Source organism: Trichechus manatus, unplaced genomic scaffold (assembly GCF_000243295.1).
Source record: "Trichechus manatus latirostris isolate Lorelei unplaced genomic scaffold, TriManLat1.0 scaffold00058, whole genome shotgun sequence".
Taxonomy (NCBI): domain Eukaryota; kingdom Metazoa; phylum Chordata; class Mammalia; order Sirenia; family Trichechidae; genus Trichechus; species Trichechus manatus.
Window position 1 is genome coordinate 509,310 of NW_004443994.1, and position 27,074 is coordinate 536,383.

The 27,074-nt window shown below is 35.3% G+C and overlaps 1 protein-coding gene across 2 annotated transcripts in view; it reads left to right on the forward strand.

The window, feature by feature from the left end:
* Nucleotides 1–27,074, forward strand: part of HS2ST1 (heparan sulfate 2-O-sulfotransferase 1) — a 182,650-nt gene that overhangs the window by 146,009 nt on the left and 9,567 nt on the right. For both annotated transcript variants that reach the window (XM_004378710.3, XM_023733354.1), the window contains exons 3-4: nt 4,618–4,703; nt 20,882–21,020. In XM_004378710.3, the coding sequence (XP_004378767.1) occupies nt 4,618–4,703; nt 20,882–21,020 (225 nt within the window). The remainder of the gene's footprint in view (nt 1–4,617; nt 4,704–20,881; nt 21,021–27,074) is intronic.

The window sequence follows — 27,074 nt, forward strand, 5'->3', positions numbered from 1 at the left end:
AACGTCATCCTCTTAGAAATACCTTACCTAGCCATTCTGTATGTTAAAGACATTCTCTAAATTACTTGGCAGTATTTCTGTATCCTTCTTAGTACTTATCAGCTTATGAAATAGTCTGATTGGTTAATTTGTTTACTGCCTATCTTTTCACCATTATATATAAAGGTGGAACCTCATCTGTCTTGTTCACCAATGTATCTCCTGTGGTGACCTGGGAAGCCTGGCGATCTACTTCCAAAAAATCAGCCATTGAAAACCCTACGGGGCACAGTTCTACTCTGACACACATGGGGTTGCCGTGAGTGGGAATTGACCTGACAGCAACTGGTTAGCTGGCTGAGACATAGTAGATAACTCCATAAATTGTTGAATGAATGAATATACGAACAAATGGTAGTTCTTAGATACGCGTAACGCTTATGTTGATAATTGCAGAGTGAACCACCCTGATTGATAGGAGCATCATCTATCAATATCCCTGAGGTGATTTGGAGCCAAAACAACACAATTCTGAACTTTAATGAAGCTATTATGTTCTATTGCTGCTGATTCTTTCTTATAATTGTGTCTAGTTATTACTCAGTTTTCCTTTTTGCATAGAAAACTTCTCTCCTGTTTAGTCTTATAAACGTACCCACAACCATACAAGGGATGTTTGTTTTAAGTAAATGCATGAGTAGGAGTTTGGTATATATAACTCAAGTTAATAGTAGTATTCATTTGTAGATAGTAATTACTAAGTTGGGATTTGGCCAGGATGACATTCCTACTCTTTTAAATAGTGAAAACAAATTCTTTGAGGTAAATCTTATTTAGAATGTAGATTTACATGCTGTTAGTGAAATGGTGCTTCCTTAGCCTTTTCTTACAGCACTGGTTCAGGTCTGATAAAAGCAGGAAATAAATCACAACAGTACTACCTACATTGCTTGTGTTTTCCCTAAAGGTCTCTTCTGATTACTTGCTAGCCTGACTCTGCTTGAGTTATAAAATCTGACAAAAATCACAGTTTAGGATCTGCTCCAGGCTAGCCATAAAAACACTTTTTTTCATGTACTGTATCTAACTACTACTTCTGAAGCATCCTTCTTGATAGCGTATTTCAATCACAGTATAAAATTTCTCTGAATAAGGTCACTACTGTTTTCTTCTCCCCAAGCCAGAGTTTTTAGCCTCCTTGACTTCATTTGATACTACTAAATTTTGCTCCTTTTTGCCTGTTGCTTTACCTTTCATTAGTGCCAAGTATAGTTAGTAAGAATCCATAAAGTGAACTGAGTAGACGCTTGCTCACCAAATCTCTATTTCCTCCTCTTACTGTGTACTCCAGAGTCTTATTTTGAGGTCTTGGGCAGAATGCCCCACCCTAGAGGAAAACCACAAGAAAATAAACTGAAAAATAAAGCAAGTAGTGCAGGAGAGGTGAGAAGGCATAAAATGATAGAGCAGCAGCTGGGGCTGGTCTTGATGAAGGCCTTGGCTAAAAAGACAAGTGCTTAAATTAATACTCTGAAAAGAAAACTTTCCAAAAATATTCTTCAAAGGGGGTGGAAGAGGTTGTTTGGGTTCTTGGAGATCAGTTTTGAAGAAGAGATAAAGATGGTATGGAATTTCAGTTGTATGTAAATAACACTTCTAAATGCTCTGGCTGTCTTCCAGCCTAGTCTGAACTGCCACTTTTAACCTTGTTGATATTTGTTTGCTTAGCACTTTTTTCTGCCCCATAAAGGGAAGGTAAACTCCAGCTCAGCATCTTTTGATTTTTCGCAAATTGTAAATCAGCCACAGCTTTATTAATGAGATTTTAAACATATTGACTTGTTAAATGTTGATGAAATGAAAGAAAAAATAAGAAGTATGCAGCCTTTGGTATTCTCTTAGTTGGAGATTTAGAAAAAGACTGTGTGTTTAACTAATTTTTTAAAGCAATAATGGCCCATCTGATTTTACCTCAGGAAGCATGAATTTAGGAAGTAAGTTCAAAATCCTACAGAGACATTTAGACTTGGCCTCTTGATTTTGCTCAGCACCCAGCAACTCCTGGGGTTATCCAAAATAATAAAAAGACAAGGGGATAAGTCAAGGGTCATTGTTGAAATGGTTGTCCAGTAAGAGAGTGGTGAGTAGGGTGGATTGGAAGATGAGATTATGATGAAAGTGAGCAAATTCATGTGGAAATAAACAATTGAGAGATGTTTATCAACAGAGTTTGGAATCTTGGAGATGGAGGAGTTTTGAGTAATGACTAGAACTGAGAGGTTACCTTAGCAGTGAATAACATTTAAAAATCACGATGTCTAAATTTGTTGATCAGAATAATGATACTAAAGATAATAATGTCTGCTGTTTTTCCTTTCAAACCCTTCTGGTTTTCTCCCTTGTTTAAGTTAAATAATAATAAATTAGGGTAATTAGCTAGTGGCATAGAAGATGATTGGACTAGAATCCAAGGTATGTGGTTCCTGGACGTCAGTTTCCTTATCTATGAAATAAAGAGTACAGGATATCCAAACTCCCTTTTCACAGATACCAGCTTTCACCAGACTTACAGAGTCCAGCTGGAGGCACACACCTTTTTCTCGTTTTATTAGTTTTTAAACTATGTTTCTTGGAATGCTTTGGTTCTGCTGTGCTTCAGATATTACTGTCATACAAACGTCATTCATCCTTAGGAGGGTTTAGTTTAATGTCTGCCCTCCTTAGTGAAGGTGGAGGAAAACTGATATTTGAAGTTTGTATTATTTGATTCTTTTTTCTCCTTAGTCTTTCACCACAGTGTGCTCCAAGTTTGTGTTACGATGTTTCCAAACATTTGGCTTAACATTATTTTCTCAGACTTTAATCTAGTATCTCCCTCCTTTATTTCTCTCCTGCACCACCACATTCATATTAAATCTCAGCTTCTGGAAAATCGAGCTGAATTGTTAAATATGTCTTAAGCTTCCTTTAACAACCACAACCAATTCCTTATTCTGTTTGCCTTCTGTTTCCCCCTCATTTTTGATTGAAATACTGGAACTGATTTTCACAGACCAAAGGTTTATAAGTGGCAGTTATAAAAATCTTTCATATTCAACACTTAAAATTTTTTAACAATTCAGGTTTTGGATTATCTGATTTTTATTTTCTGTTTCATTTTCATTTGCCATTTGATGTTTTCATTCCATTTGGTACCTTTCTTGAACAAATGGGAAAAAAACATGAGAACCTCAAATCATATTTATTTGGCTCTTTGTTATGGTAGGGAAAAAATTGAAAATAACTACTAAAATGAGAGTGTATATTTTCTAATGTAATATAATTTTTTTAATCTACATCCAGTCTTCAGATTTTATTTTAATGATGGGTGTGTATATGGAGAGAATATGAAGATAAGTCTAATATTTTGTTTCCCTTCTAAAACCTCTATTTCTCTTAGTATATGATTCATTAATGCTTCCCCTAAAAACATAAATTCTATTCCCAGGACCTTTCATTTTTCCCGAGTTCATATTCTCTGCAATGTGGCTGCTTCTTCACTGTTTTCCTACCCTGCCCTGTCAATAGTCTTATCCAGGAGGCAGCCATCACCATTCATTGCTGCTATGAACTTATTGACTCTAATCCCATAGGATGTGCTCCAAAATATTACCATGTGGCCAGCTCTATTCGAAAATGTAAGCGAAAGCTTGATAAATTGTCAGAATTAGGCAATTGACAATTCTGTGCTTTAGAGGCTGAGGTCACAGCTTGCAGATGCTTTCAGTGCAATATAGGGTGTTGCTACCCACCTACCACACACATATACTATATCTGGTATCTAGAAGAGATTTTAACCATTTGCTGTTTGTCATGCAGAGATTCGTTTATTTTCCTTTGAGAAATTGTGTGTCAGCCTTGCAGCTGATGCTACTTAGATTTATCAAGTTCTCTATGTTAATTCTTAAAATTTTAATTCTATTTACATTTTTAAGTTTTCTATACTAACTAACCTTTTGTATAATTTTCACTTCAGTAAATTAAAATAAATAATGTTTTCCATTTTTTTATTTGACCTTAAATCATATTTCTAATGTAATTGTTCTTTTTTTTTTTTTTTTAATAACTGCTCATGATATCTGCTCTCAATGCTTTGAAGTCTTCTTCATGTTTTCCTTAATCATTTTTGTTTAGAAGTTAGTTACTTTTTGGTTTTGTGGTTGTTGAGTCTTTAGGCTTAAACAAATTTTTATTATTAACAAGCCCCCGAGAAGAAAGCAGTGTTAATATGCAGAGAATGTCTCTATGCTGCAGTGCTGCTGGCTTCAGCATGAGTATTGATAGGGGATAGACACCCATCACCCCTGTGTAAATGTACCCACCTATAGATTTAAATGTACTAACCTGAACATTTGTATTGTGTGATTGTGTTTTCAGAATTGTCTTTCACTGTGTTCTGAATGTGATGAGTAGTAGCTCTCTCTGATGAATTAAGTTACAGATTGTGCTATCCTTAGTCTAAACCTGTGTTTTCAAGCTCTGTAATTGTCAAAATGGTGTGATTGGTTTCAAATAACTAAATGGAAAACATTTTGCTATCATCAGATTTCATTTTCTTTGACTTGTACTTAAGTAATGAGTGTGTTCTCTTTTTTTTAGATGCGCTTTGTAAAGAATATAACTTCCTGGAAAGAGATGAAACCAGGGTTTTATCATGGACATGTTTCTTATTTGGATTTTGCAAAGTAAGTTACACCTAAAATGACACACTAAAAAGAATACTTTTTACTTTAACAGCCTAAAAAGGAATACATTGATTAAATTACTATGATTTTGATTTCCCTAAAAAAAGAATGTACTGACTTGCCTTTGTCACTTTTAGATATGTAATTTAAATATACCTTCTAGTGTTTTACTGCCCTCTAGTGTTCATAAATTGACAATTCTCATCTTTATTAGAAATTCGAGGTAGGTTAAATTTAGGTATTGTTCTTTAAAATTGTCATTATTATATGTATCCTTCTTGCACAACCAGAATGACACTATTTCAGGAGAGTTCTAAGCTTTAACCAAAAGGTCAGTGAGATTATGATTTATGTCATTGACTGAGAACTGAGAAGATAAAGAAGCCATCAGTCAGTTACTGTGCCCCGATGAATCTGCTTTTCAACCATGTCATAGTAAAGTGTATCCTTTCCCTGGGGCTACCTTGTTTTTGTTTTAAAATTGTGATGTATTAAGAAGAGACTTTTGAAAAAAATAACAGTTTTCCTCTATGTTTGAATTTGTCTGTAATTGGAGATAGATAACTGTAACTTCCCATGTCTTTTGAAAGGATTAGGGTCAGGGTATTTCTACCATAATTCTCTCAAGAAAGATTCATAAAACTGTAGGCCAACTTACAGTATCCAAGCATTGTGTGGCCCCTCTTCAGTCTGTGTCACATTAAGTACTAATCAGAAAATTGGTCAACAGGAATATTCTAAACATATGCAGCTCTTGGATCCATTTGAAAGTTCTTTATAGTGCACATAATACCATTATAGTAAGACCTCAAATCCAAATCTTTTCCTTAATAAGATTCTGCAGTAGCTTCAAAAACATTAAAAATAATTTTTTTTTTATATAAGCTTATACATGTTTGCTCAGTCTTTTCATTAGCAGTCATGATTTCAAAGTAATACACGCTCATATATTTATCAACTTTAAAGGGCATTCTGTATGAAATTTGAAGAATTGATATCCCACTCTCAACTTCTTAAATTTGAAAGGAGTAGAATATGATGTTAATGATTCAAACAGATTGAGAATAAATGTTAACTTTTTTGAAAATCATATAATTAAAAAGGATTCTCTTTAAAATTACATGCATAAACTGATATATTCCTATTTCTAGTTCCTTCCACAGTACTCAAGATTTTTCAATAACATGATAGTTGTAAATAATTTATATTTCATTATTGAAAACATTTTATAGGCAGCTTTAAAATAATTATTTTTTTCTTTGCAGACGCATTGAACCAATTTCATAAACTTCATTCATATGCATATTTCCCCTTAGGGTTGCATTTTCCTGGGATTGAATGTTTGTTACCCTTTCACCTGAATGATTTATTTTTTCCACACACAGCTTGGTTTCTAATACTTGAGATTTTCATTATTAAAATAATATTGAGTGCTTTTGCTTTTGGCAAAAGTCTTGTACTTAGAACGAAGTTCTGGTATATGCTGGGGTTCTTGCTGTTGAAAAAGTATAAAGCTTTTTGAAAAGATTAATCTCATTTGTTCAACATTGACATGAAAGCTTAAGGGGTTGAATATTTTCATAGTCTCATGTTAGATTGGAAGGGAAAAGTATTGTGAAAATTTTAACGGGCCTTACAAGATTTTAAAAAGGGTATTTAGAGGAAATGTTTTTTGATATATATAATCAAGAACTGTTATGGATGTATCTTTTAAAATCTTTTAGTTTGACAGTTCTACTCACCATGAATGAATAAGGAGGAAGAAAAAAATACCACTATACCAGTTTTTAAAATACGTTATTTTTCAAAAATGTTCTTGCTATTTACAGCCTTGGAAACCCTATGGGGCAGTTCTACTCTGTCCTGATAGGGTCACTATGAGTCAAAATCGACTCGACAGCAACCAGTTTTTGGTTTTATTCTTCAAAAATTATTCTTGCTAGGCCTAGTACTTTACGGAACTCATTAAAATATTTGCTGTCAGGAGAAAATGGTCAAACTTGGTAAAAGAACTATTTAATCATATAGCTCTTTAATTACTTTAACAGAGACATGAAAAAGAGTGTAGCCCAGTAAAACCCAATAAGCCCAGGAAATAAAACAGAGAAATTAAAAATGAAAAATCCTTTATAGTTTAGACTGGTCAGTAAACAGTACACATTTTGTTGGCTGGCCTATGTCTGTCAAGCCATATTTTGGTTTTATTTATTTGGTTTAATTCTGAACTTTAGAATAATAACAAAAATGTCTTCTTTTTACGTTTGCATTCTTACCCTATCTTGTTCCTTTTTCTCTTGATCCTATTTTTTGAATATTAGACTTTAGTTTTTGGAGCACTTTTAGGTTTACAGAAAAATTTCACACAAAGTACTGTAAGTTCCCATGTTACCACCCCCCCACACACACACGCACACAACATAGTTTCATTAACTAAAACCCATAGTTTACAATAGAATTCAGTCTTTGTGTTGTGCAGGTCTGTGGGTTTTGACAAGTGTGTCATGTCACGTACGCACCGTTATAGTATCATTCAGAATAGTTTCACTGCCCTAATAATGCCCTATTTCTCTACCTATTCACCCTTTCTTCCCTCCCCCTGAACCCTTGGCAACCACTCATATTTTTATCATCTCTTAAGATGTGGCAGTCAGCTTCTGTACAGATTACAGCCTTAGAAACCCTTTGGGGCAGTTCTACTCTGTCCTGTAGGATTGGACTCGGAATTGACCCAACCGCACACAACAAAAACAAGTAGTTTTACCTTTTCTAGAATGTTATATAATTGGAATCATACAGTTTATAGCCTTTTCAGTCTGATCTTTCACTTAGCAATATGCATTTAAGGGTCCTCCATGTCTTTCATGGCTTGATAGTACTTTTTTTAAATTGCTGAATAATATTCCATAGTATAGATACACCATAGTTTATTTATTCACCTATTGAAGTACATTTGGGTGCTTCTGATTTTTGGCAATTATGGATAAAGCTGCAGTGAACATTGATGTACAGATTTTTGTGTGAATATAAGTTTTCAATTCATTTGAATAAATCCAACATGATTGCTGGATTATACAGTAAACTGTGTTTAGCTTTGTAAGGAACTACCAGACTGTCTTCCGAAGTGCCTGTACCATTTTGCATTGCCACCAACAATGCATTAGAGTTCCTATTGCTCCACACCCTCAACAGCATTTGATGTTGTCAGTGTTTGAATTTTAATCATGCTAACAGGTATGTAAGGAGCCCTGATGGCACAGTAGTTAATGCACTGGTCTGCTAACTGAAAGGTCATCTGTTCGAAACCACCTGTGGCTCTGAAGGAGAAAGATGTGGCAGTCTGCCTCCGTAAAGATTTACAGCCTTAGAAACCCTGTGGGGTCGCTACGAGTCAGAATCGACTCCATGGCAGTGGGTTTCATTTGGTTTGGAATAGGTGTGTAGTGGTATCTCATTATTGTCTATTCTTTGATTTTTTTTTTTTAGCACAATTTTCTAGTCGTTCTTCCTTTCCGTTTTCCCTGTGTTCAGTTACTGCTTTTTGTTTTCCTTTTAATTTGTAGAAAATGAAACCTTAAAAATAATGTAGCTATGATAAATTAATGTCATAACTTTAGAAATTTTTCAGTTTATAATTGTATAGGGTGGACATTTTTCAAAATGTAAATAGTAAATCATAAGGGAAATTTCCATTCAAATATTTATTGATTCCCTACTATATGTTAGAGTTTATGCTAGAGTACAGGGGATATAAAATTAAAGAAGTTGCAGTTCTTGCCCTCAATGAGTTCACTGAAACCCCAACTTTTTTCTGTATAGTTATTAGTTCATTGTTTTATAATTAGTGAAAAGATTATAGATTTCCCTCCCTTTTAAATTTGTATTACTGAGTTATCAGTAGCATCCATTACTTCTAATTTTCTTCACACTTCAAAAAGAAAAACATTAGAGCATCTCTTTTCAAAAAACTCTTTCAAGTAACATTTTCCTTCATAATGAGTAATGATCAGCTAAAAGAAAATAGTTTTCATGCTATAGTTTTGATCATTTTCTATTCAGATTTTTCTGATCTAGCTAATTCAAGCTCACATGTGAGCATCTATCTTAGAAAGATATTTAAAAATTATTTTTGATGTAACAGTCAGTTTTATTTAGGCACATGTCAGGTGTGTACCTTTGTGCCTGTCCCAGGAATGAGAATGGGTTTTCATTGCTATCATTTTGGTTTCTCCACATCAGCTCTGTTGTCATTTTCAGAACGATTGAGGTGAATTAGTGAAGAAGCAGACATGTTAGCACAAGAAACAAATTCCTAAATGCTTCACTTGGTCTGAAATAGCCTAGAGGTTAATAGTGTGACAATATTTTAGGCCTAAATAGAGTTTGTTAGTATATAGATTGATGTGAGATTGTCCCTTTTATCTTGTAATTCTGTGCTGAACCAGTTGAAATTTGCACCATTTTCTACAAGTTTCAACAAAAATGTCACAGCACTGTGGAAACATTTTTTAATTATTATTTTAATCTTTATAGACAACATTCAAGAGTGGCCTTTTCTTTGCCCTTGTACTGCTAGCTGTTTCTACAGCATTGACGCTGTAGACAGCTAAGGAACAAACTTAGAGGCAGGTAGATGTGCAGTTAAATCTACCTCGACACCTGAAAGCTCTGTGATCTCAGCCACATTACTTCAGATCTTGGAACTTCAGTTTCTCCATTTGTAAAATGAAGATAATAAAAAGTAATTACTCATGTGGATTAAATAAGATACATATGTGAAGCACTTAGTTCTGTGTCTTTCAGAGAGCAGTGTTATGATGATGTTTTAAAACTGTCTTCTTTCCGTTACCATGTTGTCTTACTAATATTTTCTTCTCCTCCCTGTCTGAATTATTCTCTGCTGGCACTTCTTATTCCCTTATTCTCTTAGCTGACCTTGCTTCAGACTCTGTCTTTGTCTCCATTATTCTCTTTTGGAAAGTTTACCCATTTTTATCTGTCAAGAGACTCAAGCAAGAAACTTCAGAGTCATCTTGGACACCTCTTTTCTTTACTACCTGTATCTTAATTAGTCACCGAGTGCTACTGATTTTGATTTTTATGTATTCCTCAAAATCCATCTCTCTTTTCCATTCCTATTCTGAATCAGGCTCTTTTACCTAGTCTTGATCTTTCTTTCCCTGTTAAATCTATACTATAGCCAGGTGATCTTTTTTAAATGCACATCTGTCCATGTGCCTTTTTGGAAAGATTAAAATTAATTGCACCTTAGCATTTATAGGTTGGTCTTTTCTGTTCCTTTTTTTCCTACAATTGGCCAATTCATCATCTTCTGTCACTTAGATCTTTGAAACAGCTTTCTAACTTATCTCCCTGTCTCTGGTATTCTTTTTTATGCCAGGCAATCCTGCGTAATAATATCTTTCATAATCCTAAAATACTACTTTCACCAAGACCTGCTCAAGAAGCTACAATGACTTCTCATTGTCTTCCACATCAGATCTGGACTTCTCTGCCTAACTTTCAAGGCTCTCTGATCTGGTTATCACCTTTATCAAGTCTTATCTCTTGTAACTACCCTAGCACAAAGTCTCTCCTATTATATTCCTTTACAGGCAGAGTGCTTGCTCCTTTTTGTTGATGTTGTTATTACTCTATAATTATTGCTATTACTTTCAATAATAATGGCTACCATTTATTAAATGGTTAGTGTATGCTAAACATTGAGTAAAGAACTTTACAAACGTCCTTTAATCTTCACAATGATTCTATGGTATAGATAAAATCGTATAATTGCTGGTGAAGAAAGTGATGTTCAAAGAAATAAATGTTTTGTCCTGGGTCACACAACTATTAAATGATAGTGTTCGGATTCAGACCCAGGTCTGCCAGATTCCACACTCCACGCATGGCTTATAACTACTACTGCCTCTGCATGTGTGCTCATCTTCCTTCCAGAACTGGATTCTCCGTAGCTTGACAGCAGCTCTCTTCTCAAGTATGCAAAGGGCTGGAACATGGATTCTCAAAAATTTACATGTTGCTTGACTGAGTAAAGCAGTTCCCAAAAAGCATTAACTGGAACAAACACTATTTGGTTGAATAATTTTAAATTGCTGATATTTAGCTATTTTGATTTTTAAAAAATACATTTTAATATGGTTCAACCTAATACTAATAATGTTTGACTTATACTAATAATAGAGAATTATAGTTTTTTAACAAGTGTGTTCTTGCATTACTTCATTTACAATCATAATCATCCCTTTAACTCAAAATTTAGCCAGTTATCAAGTTTTTATTGCTTGCCAACAATGTGGCATGTATTTTACTAAACATTAGGAAAACAGTAGTGAATAAGGTAAATATGGTACCTGTCTTAATCTAGCTGGGAAGATAGACTTAAGTAAACAGTTTACAAAATGTGACAAGGGTAATGCAGAAAAACAGTTTAAAAGGAGGGACGAAGATGGCATGTTCAGGGAACTGAGAGAAGGTCAGTTAGACTGAAGCAGAGGCTGGGGGGAGAGAAATGCAAAATGAGGCTGAAGAGGGAACTAGGGCCCTGATTCATGCAAAGTCATCTAAGGAGTTTAAAGCAGGAGAGAGACTGCGTAGATTTGTGTTGAAAACATATTCTAACTGCAGTGTAGAGAATGAATTAGAGCGCAAGAAGCATGAGTGAAGGAAAGTCAATAGGAAGGTTCTGCAGTAACCCAGGCAAGAGATGATGAAGACTTGTAGGTTGGGAACAGTGGTCATAGAAATAGATAGAATTAAGAGATGTTTACAAAGTAGAACAAACAGAACTTGGGGTCTAAATGTGGGTCGGAGGGATAGAAGCCAAGGATGACTCCAGGTTTCTGGCTGGATGGTAATGCCATTTGCTGAGACAGGCAGAAATAGAAGAGGAGCAAACTTGGCAGGGTGAAGGGAGGGGGAAGATGATCATAAATTTGATTTCATGCGTGTTAATTTGAGGTTCCTATGTGATAACTTTTTCTATCAGGCAGTTATATATGCAGACCTTGAGCTCAGAAGAGGTCTTACTTACAGATAAAAATCTGTTAGTTGTTGACATAGGCAATAGTTAAAGCTGTATGAGTGGTCTCACTGCATTTTGGGATGACAGAGCTGACCTTTAGAAAGGTTAAACAACACAGGTAAAATCTCTCAGCTAATGCATAGGATGGCTGGGACTCGGGGCTTCTGACTCCAAGTCTGTGCTGTTTTCACTGTACCTACCGCATTTCATCTTTTAGTACCAAGGCAATGGTGACAAAGTGTAATAAATAGGAAGTATCAAGAGCTATTAAATCATCTTTATCTTTTCTATGCCAAATTTTTACTTCTAAACAAAACTTAAGATAGATGTTTGCAGAAGAAAATAATGCCTTTTTTTTACTTTAGATTTCTATGACAATCATGCCTTAACCTTGTGAATAAAAAATAATTTCATGCTCTGAATTGTGTAGCTGCATTCATAAGGAAAGCTAATACAGCATCTGGCCATGTAAAAAATAGAAGTTTTTCCATAAAGTAGATAAGTCATTGGTTTTTCTCATTATATATTGTTATTTCTTACAAATTAAAACATGAAAATATAAAATATAATTGGTAAGTTGCTTGCTTTTTGTATTTGCTTATTGGAGTATAATTTATATACATTACAGTTCACTCTTTTTAAGCATACAGTTCTGTGAATTTATACAAACATGTACAATCATGTAACCACCACCACAATCAAGATATAAAATATTTTTGTCACCCCGCAAAGTTCCTTTGTGTCCCTTTGTAGTCAGTTCCCTTCCCCTACTCCCACCCCCAGCAGCCATGAATCTGATGTCTGTCCCTATAGTTTTTCTTTTCCAGAATGTCATTTAAATTGAATCATAGATCTTCTTTTGAGTCTGGCTTCTTCACTTAGCATTATGCTTTTGAGATTCATCCATGTTGATGTACATATCAGTAGTTAGTTCCGTGCTGAATAGTATTCCATTATATGGATGCACCACAGTTTCTACCCATTCACCAGTTGTTGGATATTTGGGTTGTTTCTAGCTTTTGGCGATTATGAATTAAGCTGCCAAAACATTTGGATACAGGTTTTGTGTGGACATATATCTTCATTTCTCTTGGGTAAGAACCTAGAAGTAGGATTGCTGGTTCATATGGTAACTCTGTATAAGAAACTGCCAAACTGTTTCCCCAAGCGGCTGGATCATTTTGCAGTCTCACTAACAGTATATGAGAGTTCCATTTGCTCTGCCTTGTTGCCAGCATTTCAAATTGTCAGGCTTTTTTTTTTTTTTAATAATTTGAGTCATTCTCCTGGATCTGTAGTAGATTAATACCTTTTTAAAAAGAGAAATAAATTATTTTAAAAATCATTTATTCACAACAGTATCATCAGTGGGACCAACGAATACCAACAGGCCATTTACTTTTCTTGAAACAAGACAGTGGGAACTTGCACTAGAAGGACCTGAAAGTCTTTATGAACCCTTTTTTTATGAACTCTTTAGGAGTAAAAGAGTCCAAAATAAATATGTACAAGATGTAAATGTCCCCAGGGGGACCGATGCTAAATAGAGATGTTAAATCTCTGGAGCAGAAATCTCTAAGTATAATGCTTCCCAAGGGCTATTCAGCCCTCTTTCTGTTTCATCTTCCCTTTAGGCTTTGCCTAGCTAGTTGACAAGGTTCCTTTTAAATGTTCTGAGTATGTTACTTATTCTTTTAACCATTTTATATATATGTATATATATACATATATATATGCATTTATGCATATATAATTTTATTTATTTAGTTAGTGTTGAGAAATGTACACAGCAAAACATACACCAGTTAGACAGTTTCTACATGTACTATTTAGTGACTTGATTACATTCTTCAAGTTGCATAACCATACTCACCTTTCCTGAGTTGTTCCTTCCCCATTAACATAAATTCACTGCCCTTAAGGTTCCTATCTAATCTTTTAAGTTTCTGTTGTCAATTTGATCCCATATAGATAGTTCCTAAAAGAGCATAATGCTCAAGGCAGACCTTTTTTTACTAGTTAAGCCAAACCAGTATTTGGTTTTAAGAAGATTTCAGGGGACATTTTTGGTTTAAGTTAAAAGATTATCTCAGGGCAGTAGTTTCAGGAGTTCATTTAGCCTTTATGGCTTCAGGAGGTCTAATGGCTCCAGAAAGTCTGGAATACATGAGAATTTGAAGTTCTTTATTTCTCCCCTTTTGATCAGGATTCTTCTATGGAATCTTTTATCGAAATATTCAGTAATGGTAGCTGGGCACCATCCATTTCTCCTGGCCTCATGGCAAAGGAAGTAGTTGTTCGTGAAGGCAATTAGCCACACATTCCACATCCTCCTCTTATTCCTGACTCCTCCTTCCTCTATTTTTCCAGGTGAATAGAGACCAGTTGTTGTGCCTTGATGGCCTCTTGTAAGCTTTTAAGACCCCTGGCACTATGCATGGAACTAGGAGGTAGAACAGAAGCACTAAACATGTTATTAGGCCAATTAACTGGGATGTCCCATGAAACCATAACCGTAAACCAAGAAACCAAATCCCATGAGGTTTTTGGTTGTACATAAGCAGCCTCAGCAGCTACTTTCTTTTTTTTTGGCTCGTCGTTGTAGATATGTCTGTCACACAACTTTTGCCAGTTCACCTTTTTACAGGTGTACAGCTTATTGACAGCAATTACAATGATTGGCTGTGCAAGCCTACCCTCAATCAACGTGGTATTTCCATCACCATTAATCCCCCCTTTCCTCCTCCCTGTTGTCCCTGGTAACCACTAGTAAACTTTGTACATTTATCTTTTCTTGTGTTTTTATATAAGTGAGGTCATACAATATTTGTTCTTTTGTGATTGACTTATCTCACTCAGCATAATAATGTCTTACAGCTCCATCCATATTGTAGCATGTATCAAGACTTCGTTTCTCCTGCTGTCTGAGTAGCATTCCATTGTATGTATGTACCACATTTTATCCATTCATCTGTTGATGGGCATTTAGGTTATTTCCACCTTTTGGCTGTTATGAAGAGTGCTGCAGTGAACATTAGTGTACAAGTCTTTGTTTGAGTCTCTGCTTTCACATCTTTTTGGTATATACCTAGGAGTGGAATCATGGGTCATATGGTAGTTCTATAGGAGTCCTGGTGGTGCTGTGGTTAAAGTGCTCGGCTGCTAACCAAAAGTTCAGCAGTTTGAACCAACCAGCCGCTCCATGGGAGAAAGATCTGGCATTCTGCTTCCGTAAAGATTACAGCCTTGGAAACCCTATGGGACAGTTCTATGCTGTCGTATAGAGGTGCTATGAGTTGGAATAAGCTTGATGGCAATGGATTTGGTTTTGGGTTTATGGTAGTTCTATTTTTATTTTTTTGTGGAACCACCACACTGTTTCCACAACGGCTGTAACGTTTTGCATTCCCACCAGCAATGGTTAAGGGTTCCAGCTTCCCTGCATCTTTGCCAATATTTGTTATTTTCTACCTTTTTTTTTTTTAATCTCAGCCATACTAGTAGGAGTGAAATGGTATGTCATTGTGGTTTTGATATGCATCTCTCTGATGGCTAGTGATGCTGAGCATCTTTTCATGTGTTTGGTAGCTATTTGAATGATCTCTTTGGTGAAGTGTCTATTCAAGTCCTTTGCCCATTTTATGATTGGGTTATTTGTCTTTTTATTATTAAGTTGTCGCAGCTATATATGTTTTTGTTACTAGATTCTTTTTGGATATATGGTTTCCGAATATACTTTCCCAGTTGGTAGCTTGTCTTCACTTTTTTTTTTGGGGAAGTTTTTTGATGAATAAAAGTTGTTAATTTTTATGAGGTCCCATTTATTTGTTTTTTGCTGTTTATGCCTTTGTTACTATATTAGATAATCTATTGTTGAAACCTAGGCCTGACAGCATTGCCCTTGCTTTTTCTTCTAAGAATTTTATCGTTTTAGTTTGCACGTTCAGGTCCTTAATCTCTTTTTAATTTGTTTGTATGTATGGTGTGAAGCATGGATCCTGTTTCATTGTTCTGCATGTAGAAATCCAGTTTTCCCAGCACCATTTGTTGAAGAGACTCTTCCTTCCATGTTGAATGGACTTAGCACCCTTGTCAGAAATCAGTTGACCACAGATGTGTAGGTTTATTTCTGGACTCTATTCTGTTGATCTGTCTATTGTTATACCAGTTTCAGGCTGTTTTGATTGCTGTAGCTGTATAGTATGTTTTAAAATCAGGAAGTGTGAGTCCTTCTACTTTATTCTTCTCTTTCAACGTTACTTTAACTATTTGGGGCCTCTTGCTATTCCATATAACGTTGAGGATTGGTTTTTCTATTTCTGTGTAGAAGGCTGTTGGAATTTTGATTAAGATTGCATTGAATCTGTAGATCGCTTTGGGTAGTATTGATACCTTAACAATATTAAATCTTCCAATCCATGAACATGGGACATCTTTCCGTTTATGTAAGTCTTCTTTAATCACTTTCAGCAGTGTTTTTTAATTTTCATTGTATAAGTCCTTCATGCCCTTGGTTAGATTTATTCCTTGGTATTTTAGTCCCTTAGCTGCTATTGTAAATGAAATTGTTTTGCTAAATTCCCTTTCAGATTTCTCATTGCTGTATAGAAACCCAACTGATTTTTTTGTTGTTGTTGTTGACCTTGTACCCTGCAACTTTGCTAAATTCCTCTGTTAGCTCTAAAAGTTTTCTTGTGGACTCTCTGGGATTTTCTATATATAGGATCATATCATTCATGAATAAATTTTACTGCTTCTTTTCCAATCTTGATACCTTTTTGTTTCTTTTAACCATTCTTGATGTTTACTCATCTATCCAAACTATCTATAGAGTTTAATTGTAAGTAATGAGCCTAATTTATGTTCCTTACTTTATATGCTGACATGGCAGGAATGAGATTCCTAAAATGCTTTCTTACCAAACTGCTGCCCTGATTATATTTATGTCCCTTTTGATTCTCATATAACATTGCAGATTCCTACCACATATGATTTCCTCTTCCTAGGAAGATCATGTTCTAACAGGTCAATAATAGTTTATTTTCCTGGAATGAAGATGGGTTTCTCACTGTTCTACCTGAGTGTGCCTTAAGAACAATTCAGATGACTGCCTAGGCCTGAAGGTGGAGTCTGCAATCACACAGTACTTATTTTTCCCAGTACAAAACTACCTGGTTGGCAAAAGAATTAAACTACAAACCTTGTTAGCTTGTTTCTGAACCAGCTAAGCCAAGTGGCCCACATGCTATTTTTATCATGCCTGTTTTGTATGTTGTAATCCTTTGCCTCCAGCCCTTCACAGTTATATAACCATTCCTTAACTTACAGGTAATAGCTCTTACCCATTTTCAGAATGAGTTTGTACACATTATCTCTTTAACATAATACTTTGTATGTATAAATGTCACCCAAAGCCATACCACAGACAGCCATGTCCCTGACAGCCAGAAGAGTTTTCTAAGGTGTCATATCCTCTTTTCACTGCTGTCTGTTAAGAATTGCCATCTGTTCCACAACTTAGAGACTAGGGGAAAGGAGGGAAGAGGAGGCATTGGTGGGAGATGTTCTTCTGGGAGGAGGTAATTCCCAAGGGAATGGCTCAAGGCAAGGCAGTGACTAATATTGGAGATGATGGGGGGCTTCTCAGGGAATGCCACATTTGTAGGAATGGAGTCATTGCCCCAGTGTCCTGTGTTCTCCCGTTCTTGTTGCTTCCTGTTACAAGACTCTCAGCTCTGTCAGTTTAGGTAACAGCTATGTTTTCCTGATGCCTCCCTGCTCTCTTCTCACTGCTGAGTACACTCCCATAGAAAGGCTTTTGTAAGTGGCTGATTCACAGCAGTCTGTCCAACCTAATTCTGTTAATATCCATCACCTGTCAGGCTCCATGCTGAGTGAGCACTAGTGATAAAGGCATGAACACAAGAGAAACAGTTCCTGCCCTCATGGGGTTTCTAGTCTAATAGCTAATGTGACAAAATGCTATGTATTTGCAACAATACTATTTTTCTCTTTTAAAAAATTGTGAATCTCAAGGGACATGTAGCTTAACTGACATAACATAGTTTATAAAGAAAAAGTTATACATCCTACTCTGGTGAGTAGTGTCTGGGGTCTTAAAAGCTTGGGAGCGGCCAACTAAGATACTACACTGGTCCCACCCCATCTGGAGCAAGGGAGAATGAAGAAAACCAAAAACACAAGGGAAAGATTAGTCCAGACTGACTAATGGACCACAGCTAGATTGTGCCCAGCTACCACCACCGACTGCTCTGACAGGGATCACAATAGAGGGTCCCGAACAGAGCTGGAGATAAATGTAGAACAAAATTCTAACCCACAAAAAAGACCAGACTTATTGGTCTGACAGAGACTGGAGAAACCCTAAGAGTATGGCCTCCAGGTACTCTTTTAGCTCAGTACTGAAGTCACTCCCGACGGTCACCCTTCATCCAAAGAGTAGACAGGCGCATAAAACAAAATGAGACTAAATGGGTGCACCAACCCAGGGGCAAGGACGAGAAGGCAGGAGGGGACAGGAAAGCTGATAATGGGGAACCCAAGGTCGAGAAGGGGAGAGTGTTGACACGTGGGGTTGGCAACCAATGTCACAGAACAATATGTGTATTAATTGTTTAATGAGAAACTGATTTGCTCTGTAAACCTTCATCTAAAGCACAGTTTAGAAAATGTATGGTAATTAACAATTTCTCCCTTAACTATACATGATGTTTTTATTCTCAGAAAAAAAAACATTGTGAAAACATTTTACTGCATCGTTGGTTTTTATAGGCTTTTATTGATTGTTCAGTGAAAAAAAAAATGCATCCTAAGTTCTGATCAACCAACTCATGAATTTAATATAGTAAATAATGTCTTACAAAAGGATTGTCTGTAGTTTTGAGTATTTCCACATGTGCAAAGGATTTTAGTTACTTACAGTTACTTAATGGTGAGAAAAGGACTAGAACTCCACAGAGCTGACTCCTTTTTGTTACACAAAATAGTTCTTATAGAATGTTGTTGTTGGTAGCAGACATTGAGTTGGCCTCTGGCTCCAGGATGACCCCATAGACAATGGGATTGGACCATCGTGATCCATAGGGTTTTTATTGGCTGATTTCCAGAAGTAGATTGCCAGGCTTTTCTTCCTAGCCTGTCTTAGTCTGGAAGCTCCACTGAAATCTGTGCAGTATCATATCAGTGTGCAAGCCTCCACCACAGATGGGTGGTGGCTGTGTTTGAGGTGCATTGGCCAGGAATCAAACCAAGGTCTCTTGCATGGAAAGTGAGAATTCTGCCAAAATACAACCTATTAATTAGATAAGAACTTCCTGTCTGTTAATTTTCAGTAATTCAGAGGCCGAAAGAATCAGCAGGTTATCCAGAGTCTTTGCTTTTTCTCTTCTGTAGACTCTCTTCACTACTCATTTACTTAAGAATTAAATCCAAAAAAAGAAAAAAAATTTATAGAATGCCTGCTGTGTGTAAGAGATTCATTGTAACGGGCAGAAGTAAGGAGAAAAAAAGTCAAATAGGTCATTTTAGCTAGATGCTTTCTAGTAGTATATACGCAACTTCAGAATATCTCTCATGTAAAAATTGTTGAGTGGCATGATGTACTTCTCTACAGCTATCCCCTCTCTGATTATGGTGCAGTCAGATTGGTCTCCTAGCTGTTCCTCAAACAAGGCTGGCACTTAGCCCATTCAGGGCCTTCATCACTGTCTCAGATATCTGCATGGCTCCCTCTCTCATCAAATAGTAGCAGTAACACCTTCCTGAAAATTCCTGTTTTGAATTGTACTCTCCACCACCTCCCCTGGCACTTACTATTCCCTTTCACTGCATTATTTTTCACCTTAGCACTTTTTATGACCTGACATATTTGCTTTTTTTTTTTTTTGTCTGTTTCCCCCAAGTAGAATGTTAGCTTCATAAGGACAAAATATTTAGTCTTTTTTGTTCACTCTGTATCCTTAGTATCTAGAATATTGGGTACCCAAAAAGTGTTTTTCAAATGAGTGAATGAAGAAAAAAAATAAAGAAATGAGAATGGAATTCTAGTTAAAGAAGACAGAATGAGCAAAGGCATATAAGGAGAAATAAGAGTAAGTGTATATGGGAGGAGGTAAAAGAGACAGGCCTAACTATGACAGATGGTTTCTTATTTGAGGAGAGATGAAAATAAAGTTAGATTGATCAGGTGATACCTAAGGCATAAGGCTTTGACAACCAGGCAAAGGAGTTTGGGCTTGATGCCAACATAAACAGTAGAGTTAATTCAGGCTCTTAAGAAGTGATCTGACAAATGGTGTTTTAGGAATATCAGCCGAGAATTGGTATAGAAGGTAGATCGAACAGGAGAGACTGGAAGAGTTAAGATAATTGTAAGATTTTAAGACTGGGAGAAGTAAGGATGTTGAACAGGGAGCCAGTTGGACAATTCTGGGGTCTGCAAGGATTGCTAAAGTGAAAGGTTTCTCTGTTCCTTCAACTCTTTATCGTTCCCTAAGAAATAATACTAAGAATTTAACATCTTTCTCTTCTGTCTTGTCTTTAAAATGAGCAACAGGAGAAGGCAAAGTCAAATGGGCACACTTGTGTTATCTTAGGTTATATCCATGAATAAAGTTTACCTAGTTTGGTGAACCAAAAACTTGAGAAATGATTACGGCATATTTAATGTGTATTAATGTCTCTTTTTTGTAGCACCAGATGATTATGGAATATAATAAAGCACTTTTTTATAAGTTCATTATTAAATTATAAATATTCTTAATAATAGATACCTATTAACTTGAAGAGTTGTCTACTTGAACTTGAAATCCAAGGAATGCATAGAATTAAAATATTTTGTATAATTATTGCCAGTAAAGTTTAAAATTATTTTCATTCTTTTTTTCTCCTTTTTTCTCTATCTTCAACTATAATTTTAAAATTTATTTCTTGTTTCCTTTATTGTGATATAAATATTCATAAAATATTTTCTTAATTGCCACATATTCCATTTTATTTAAATTAATTCATATTCTTTCCACATTGAATCGATACCTCAAATATCTATGTTTAATTTTAAGACACCCCTAAACAGAATGAAAATGTTATCTTTTTTTTTTATTTTGTTCTATTTCAGGTTTGGTGTGAAGAAGAAGCCAATTTACATTAATGTCGTAAGGGATCCTATTGAGAGACTAGTTTCTTACTATTACTTTCTAAGATTTGGAGATGATTATAGACCAGGGTTACGGAGACGAAAACAAGGAGACAAAAAGGTAATAGTTTTAAGATTTTTATAAAGATGATTGTTTTTGGAACGCAATGAACATGTGCTTTTTTTATTTGTTACTGACTATAAATTTGTTGTTAGTTGCCATTGAGTATTACTTGCTTTTTGTGGTAATTTTGAAAAGAACAGAATGGTATAAAGAAGCAAAAGTAAAACTGCTTATATAGTTGCTATCTTGGAACATACATACTTTTTTATTTTTTTTAGAGCCATTTAGGTTTACAGAAAAATCATGTAGAAAGTACAGAGTTCCCATATACCCTTTTCCCCCTGCATACTTTTTCCTGTTAACATCTTACATTCATATAGTACATTTGTTAGAATTGATGAACCAGTATTGATACATTATTATTAACTATAGTTTACATTAGGCCTCACTCTGTGTTGTACTGTCCTGTGGGTTTTGACAAATGTAATGTTATGTGCTCACTATTATAGTATCATACAGAATAGTTCCACCATCCTAAAAATGGCCCTATGTGAGCAGTTTTTGTGATCTTTTATTTGTTTTATTATAGCCTCATTAACACTTTGCTATCAGACCATTATAATTATTCATTAATGTGATGTATTTGTGTATGTACTTTCGTTCTCTTAGTTTTGATGATGGCAGTTTATATTGACATGTGATCATCAGTTTGTGGACATCATTTTGGTAAAGAAACTATTTTTCAGGCAAGAGAATAATGGCTCAACAAAGCTCATGGGTTGTCGTCCATTTCAGTGCATCCTCCAGAGTATCACCAGAGTTATTTTTCCAAGAAACCAAACTGATTTGTCACTTCTCTAGTGGAACACCTTTACTGGGACGTCACTGGTCACAGGGTTGCCCAAGGCTTAGGAGACACAATTGACATAATCTGAGACCTACCTTTCCTGCCTCATTTTTGCTCAGGTGCCCAGTGCCTCAGCCACATGAAATGTCACTGTCCTCCAAACTTCTTATTGCTTCATACTTCTTATACACATGCTGTTCCCTATATTTAGAATGCCTTCTCTTCACCCTGGAAAACTCTTTGTTCACTTTTAAGATCCAGCTCAAATGTTACCTCTTCCATAAAGTCCCTTCTGAGATCCCCAGGCAGAGTTAGTCATTTCCCTTTCAAGGTTCCCAAAGCACTCCATTAAAATCTCCACTTTCTTAAGATTTATTTTGTGGTATTTGGATTATCTGTTTACATATGTCTTCTCCTAAAGATTATGAATTTCCTGAAGCAGGGACTATATCTCATTTATCTATGTTTTCTCAGTATTCAGCACAGTGCCTGGTTCATCTGTGCATGCTTAATAAATGATTGAATGAAAATTCTGCATCTTTTTAACCTAAAGTATTGCACAGTATTGATGCTAGATATTTGGTATATTTTGATACAAATCAACATCTAACAATTTTTTTTTTCTAAATTAACATGTGCCCCTCTGTATTACAGGAAGAGGCAATGGTTTTTTGTTTAGTTTTGCTTTTCTATATTTTCTAGAAATTATTGTTTCTTTCCTTTGTCTCAAAGGTTTATTAGGCAGAAGGTACTGATCTAAACTCAGATAACTGACCAAACCTTTTTTTTCAATGCCTGCCTATCACGGGGTCAAGATGAGATGGAATAGACTCAGCGGCAAGTGGGTTTGGTTTGTTGTTTGTTCTACCTACCTCTTAGCGTTAGATTTAATCTCCTAAAAATATGTATATGTATGTTTTTATGGAGATTGTTCAAAATTTTATAACATCTGTTGATATACTCTTGTGACCTAGGGCTTTAGAGTTTACTGATATTTATTTTTAAATTCACTTCAACTCTTACTACTACTACTCTCTTCTTTTATTGTAGCCTTATTTATACTAAGTCCTACTCAGTTAATGTTAGTTTCTGCCTCCCTCCTTCAACCAAAGGGATGTTAACGTTGATAAGAAAAGATTTGTGGTCAGGTAGGTCCCTACATCCACCAGTTGTCACAGTCAGCCCTGATGAGCATGGTTTTGTGGTTACTATCCTATGTAGTTTGGGGTATTAGATAATGATAATAATTAATACTATGAAGAACAATCATAACCAGTTGCCGACGAGTCAGCTATGACTCATGGCGACCCCATGTGTGTCAGAGTAGAACTGTGCTCCATAGGATTTTCAATGGATGATTTTTCAGAAATGTATCACCAAGCCTTTCTTCTGAGGCACCTGTGGGTGAACTCAAACCTCCCACCTCTCGGGTAACAGCAGAGTGCTTAACCGCTTGCTTCACCCAAGGACTCCACAACAATAATAGCTCACAGCTATTGAGTGTTTATTATGTACCAAGCACTGTTTTAAGTTCTTTGTATGTATTTTTTTCATTTAGCCCACCGAACAATTCTATGAGGTAATTGCTGTTATTGTTCCCATTTTACAGATAAGGAAACTGAAGTTACAGACCTTACCCAGTGCTGTACATCTAGTAAATGGTAGAGCTGGAATTTAAACCCAAACACTCGTAATTCCACAGCCCATGATCTTCACCTCTATGCCCTTTAAGAAGGAGGGAGGGAGTGCAGCATACTACTCTACAGTTTTTATGTGAGAGATATTCTGAAGTTGCATATATAATACTCCTGGAAAAATCCGGGCAGATATTTTAGCTTAATTTCCCTTTAATACTTGAAAGGATATATCCTTTCAAGCTTGGAGATTTAACCATTCTTCATCCTGACTCTGATAAGATTTGGGATTTTTTTTTTTTAATGTCATTATAAAATACATATCAATATACCTGGTTATTTAGTTGTAGTATTAGTAACATCACCAAAATATTGCTACATTGCCTTAACTCTCATGAGGACAGGACCATCTATAGATGCTTTATTAAATTGGAAAATTATTTTGTTTGTGATAGATAGAATGGACCTTTTCAGTTTTGGAAACACTGATCATTACATGTTTTAATCATTTGGCTTGTTTTTCATGATGCAAATATTGGTAACATTCTGGGACCTAACAAGTTTTACAATGCAACACTTGCTTTGTTGCAAATAACTCTTTGATATCCTTAATTGGCAAGCATTAAACTCTTTACAGTCTTATCTGTAAAGTTAATAAGACTGCATGGCACGTAACATTTCTGAAAATTGCTAGGTATTTGAGGATAATGGGGATTAAAAGGTGACTATGATGATGTTGGAAATAACCTTGCAATGACACTTATTCTCAAAAAAATCTAGATAGCTTTATTTCCGTGAAATTGTATATTACTTGCACCTCAAGTGATACTTTGAAGCATATTAGATAGTATTAAATTCAGCACTTACGACAGTAACTGCAGTACTTGGGTAATCTGACACATTTCAGGTATAGGCACACCTATGCTAGCTTCAGTTGATCTTGTAAGGAACAAAAGATTTGTTTTATTTGGGAAATTGCAAATACTTTGTTTTTCACATACTAGAACTAGAGTCTTACTTAATTTAATCTCTGCCCACTACCTGCATAATAGAGATAATTAAGTAATCTAGAGGCTAGCACTGAAGAACTATATTGATTAAATCAGTAGTTTTCAAACTTTTAGTCTCAGAACCTCTTTTACACTCTTAAAAACTACTGAGGACCTCAAAGAGCTTTTGTTTATGTGGGTTATATCTATTGATATTTACTAATATTGGTAAATTTAACAATTTACTGATAAATTGAAAACATATTATTTTGAAATAGCAATAAAACCAAACCTGTTGCCGTCGAGTCGATTGCAGTTCGTAGCGACCCTATAGGACAGAGTAGAACTGCCCCATAGGGTTTCCAGGGAGTGCCTAGTGGATTCAAACTGCTGACCTTTTGGTTAGCAGCCGTAGCTCTTAACCACTACACAACGAGAGTTTCCAAATAGCAATGACAGACTCATTTTGTTAATGTAAATAATATATTTTTATGCAAAAAAAACTATTTTCTAAAACAAAACAAAAAAAAAGTAAGTAAAAAGAGTGGCATCATTTTACATATTTACAAACCTTTTTAATATCTGGCTTACTGCGGACAAGTGGATTTTCGTATTTGTTTCTGCATTCAGCCCGTTCAGTATGTTCTTTTGGTAGAAGTGTCTGAAGAAAACCTAGCTTCACACAGATATATAATTGGAAAAGGGAAGATTTTAATAGACTTTTCAGATATTTGTGGATATTCTTCTTTGATATTACACTAAAACTTGACAAGTGGTAGTCTTAAAGGTTAGCTGCAATGTGGAATCTGAAACCATATCAGTGAATTTGTTATACTCTGCTACAGTAAAATCCATTGATCTATTTTATATGTGTTAAGAAGTACTCACTAGTTCCAGAGATCACAGCCTCTACCCCAATTTGCTTTTTGTATTTTGTACTCTAAATTAACTAGAGTTATAGATAGCTATAGGACCTATAGTGAATTTAGACTGTTCTACTTAGAAATATGTGTTAATTTAAAAAAGATAGTAATGAGGTTAGAAGAAATTCATACTTAGTGCTACCTGATCCTAGTATTGGCTTACAAAATATTGCCTCCATAGTCCTCAGCAATCCACAATCACCTGACCATGGTTTATGTGTGGAACATGAGTTTTACTATTGTATCTCACAAAGGCATTTGAGAACTTGTTATTGTTTGCTTAGAAAGTATTTTGTATATAAAAAGCACCTCAGGAAAGCATTATAATATCTTTGCAATTGGCATGTTTAAAAGTTTGATAAATTTTCATTGTTCAAGGTTTTGAAACTATCTTTCTGAATATTACAGTGTTTATAATATATACTATTTTCCAGGCCATTTAGATTCTATGTTTGGACCCAAGTACAATTTGTAGATGTAATTTTTTGCTTTTAGTTACTGCTGCTATTCTGCCAGAATACTTCTTTTTTTTTTTTTCCTACTCTGAAATTTGGTAGCCTTGGTACAGCTCTTAGGTGAGAATCTCATTTTAAAATGCTTCTCTTCACGACTCAGAGACTGAAACTGGTTCACTTTAGCATGTGGCCTTTTTTTTAATGTAAGACTTGCCAATGAGTCTTGAAAAATTTACATTTCTCTCTCAATTTGAGTCTGAATTGTTTTTGAAAATTCTTAATTTACAAATCAGTGAACATGTCAGTCACCAAAAATTGTTGAGCACTGGTACCTGTGCTGCTCTTAAAATTTATCCTTGATGATCACTGTATATCTTTAACATAATATTCTTCTTAGTATAGATATTTAAATTTTAATTAAATTTATTTTCTTTTAAACTTCCTGAAACAATTATTTTGAATCATCATTGAAGAATAAGCAATATAAGTCTATGTGATGATCCTTGAAAAATGTAAAAGCAAATAAAGAATGGAAATACCCTTATTATTTTTACATATACCTTAGATTTTATCCAGAGGCTAGGGTTTCCATTTTCATTGCCTCAATTATTCATTGTGTAATACTGATAATTTTCTATTTGAATCTCCAACCCACTTTCTTAAGGTCCAAACCCAAGTATCTGATTGTCTATTGAACATTCACGCTTGGTTGTCAATCATGCATGTCAGATTTATCATTCTAAAATTTAATTTATCATAGTTCCCTCACCCTCCAAACTTCTTCTTATGCCAGTATTCTCTTAGTAAAAGATGCCAGTATCCACCTAATTGTTCATCCCAAAGTCAGCCTTGACCTCTTTCTTGTCTTCCCAGTTTTTTTATTTGACTATAGGTGGTTCCTTTCACCAAAAAGGAAAACAGGAAGAAGAGCAAGTTGTAATGGAGTTGAGGGGAGAGATGATAAGTTCAAACTGAACATGACTTTGAGTCATGTATATGTTGGTAGGAGTATCCACTAGAAATTGTATTTGTACCTCACCAAATAGGTATGAACTAAATTGTAGATTTGGGAGTCATCAACTTTAAGTGGGAGTTGAAAGTATGATATAGAATGAAATTGCACTTGGAGAATATATGGAGTATGAAAAGAGGACTAAATGAAAAAAGAAGAAGAGAAAGAGGGGATGCAAATGTGAAGCTCTGGGAAATGCCATCATTTAAGGAGTAGGCAGAGAAAGAGGAGCATGCCAAGGACACTGAGGT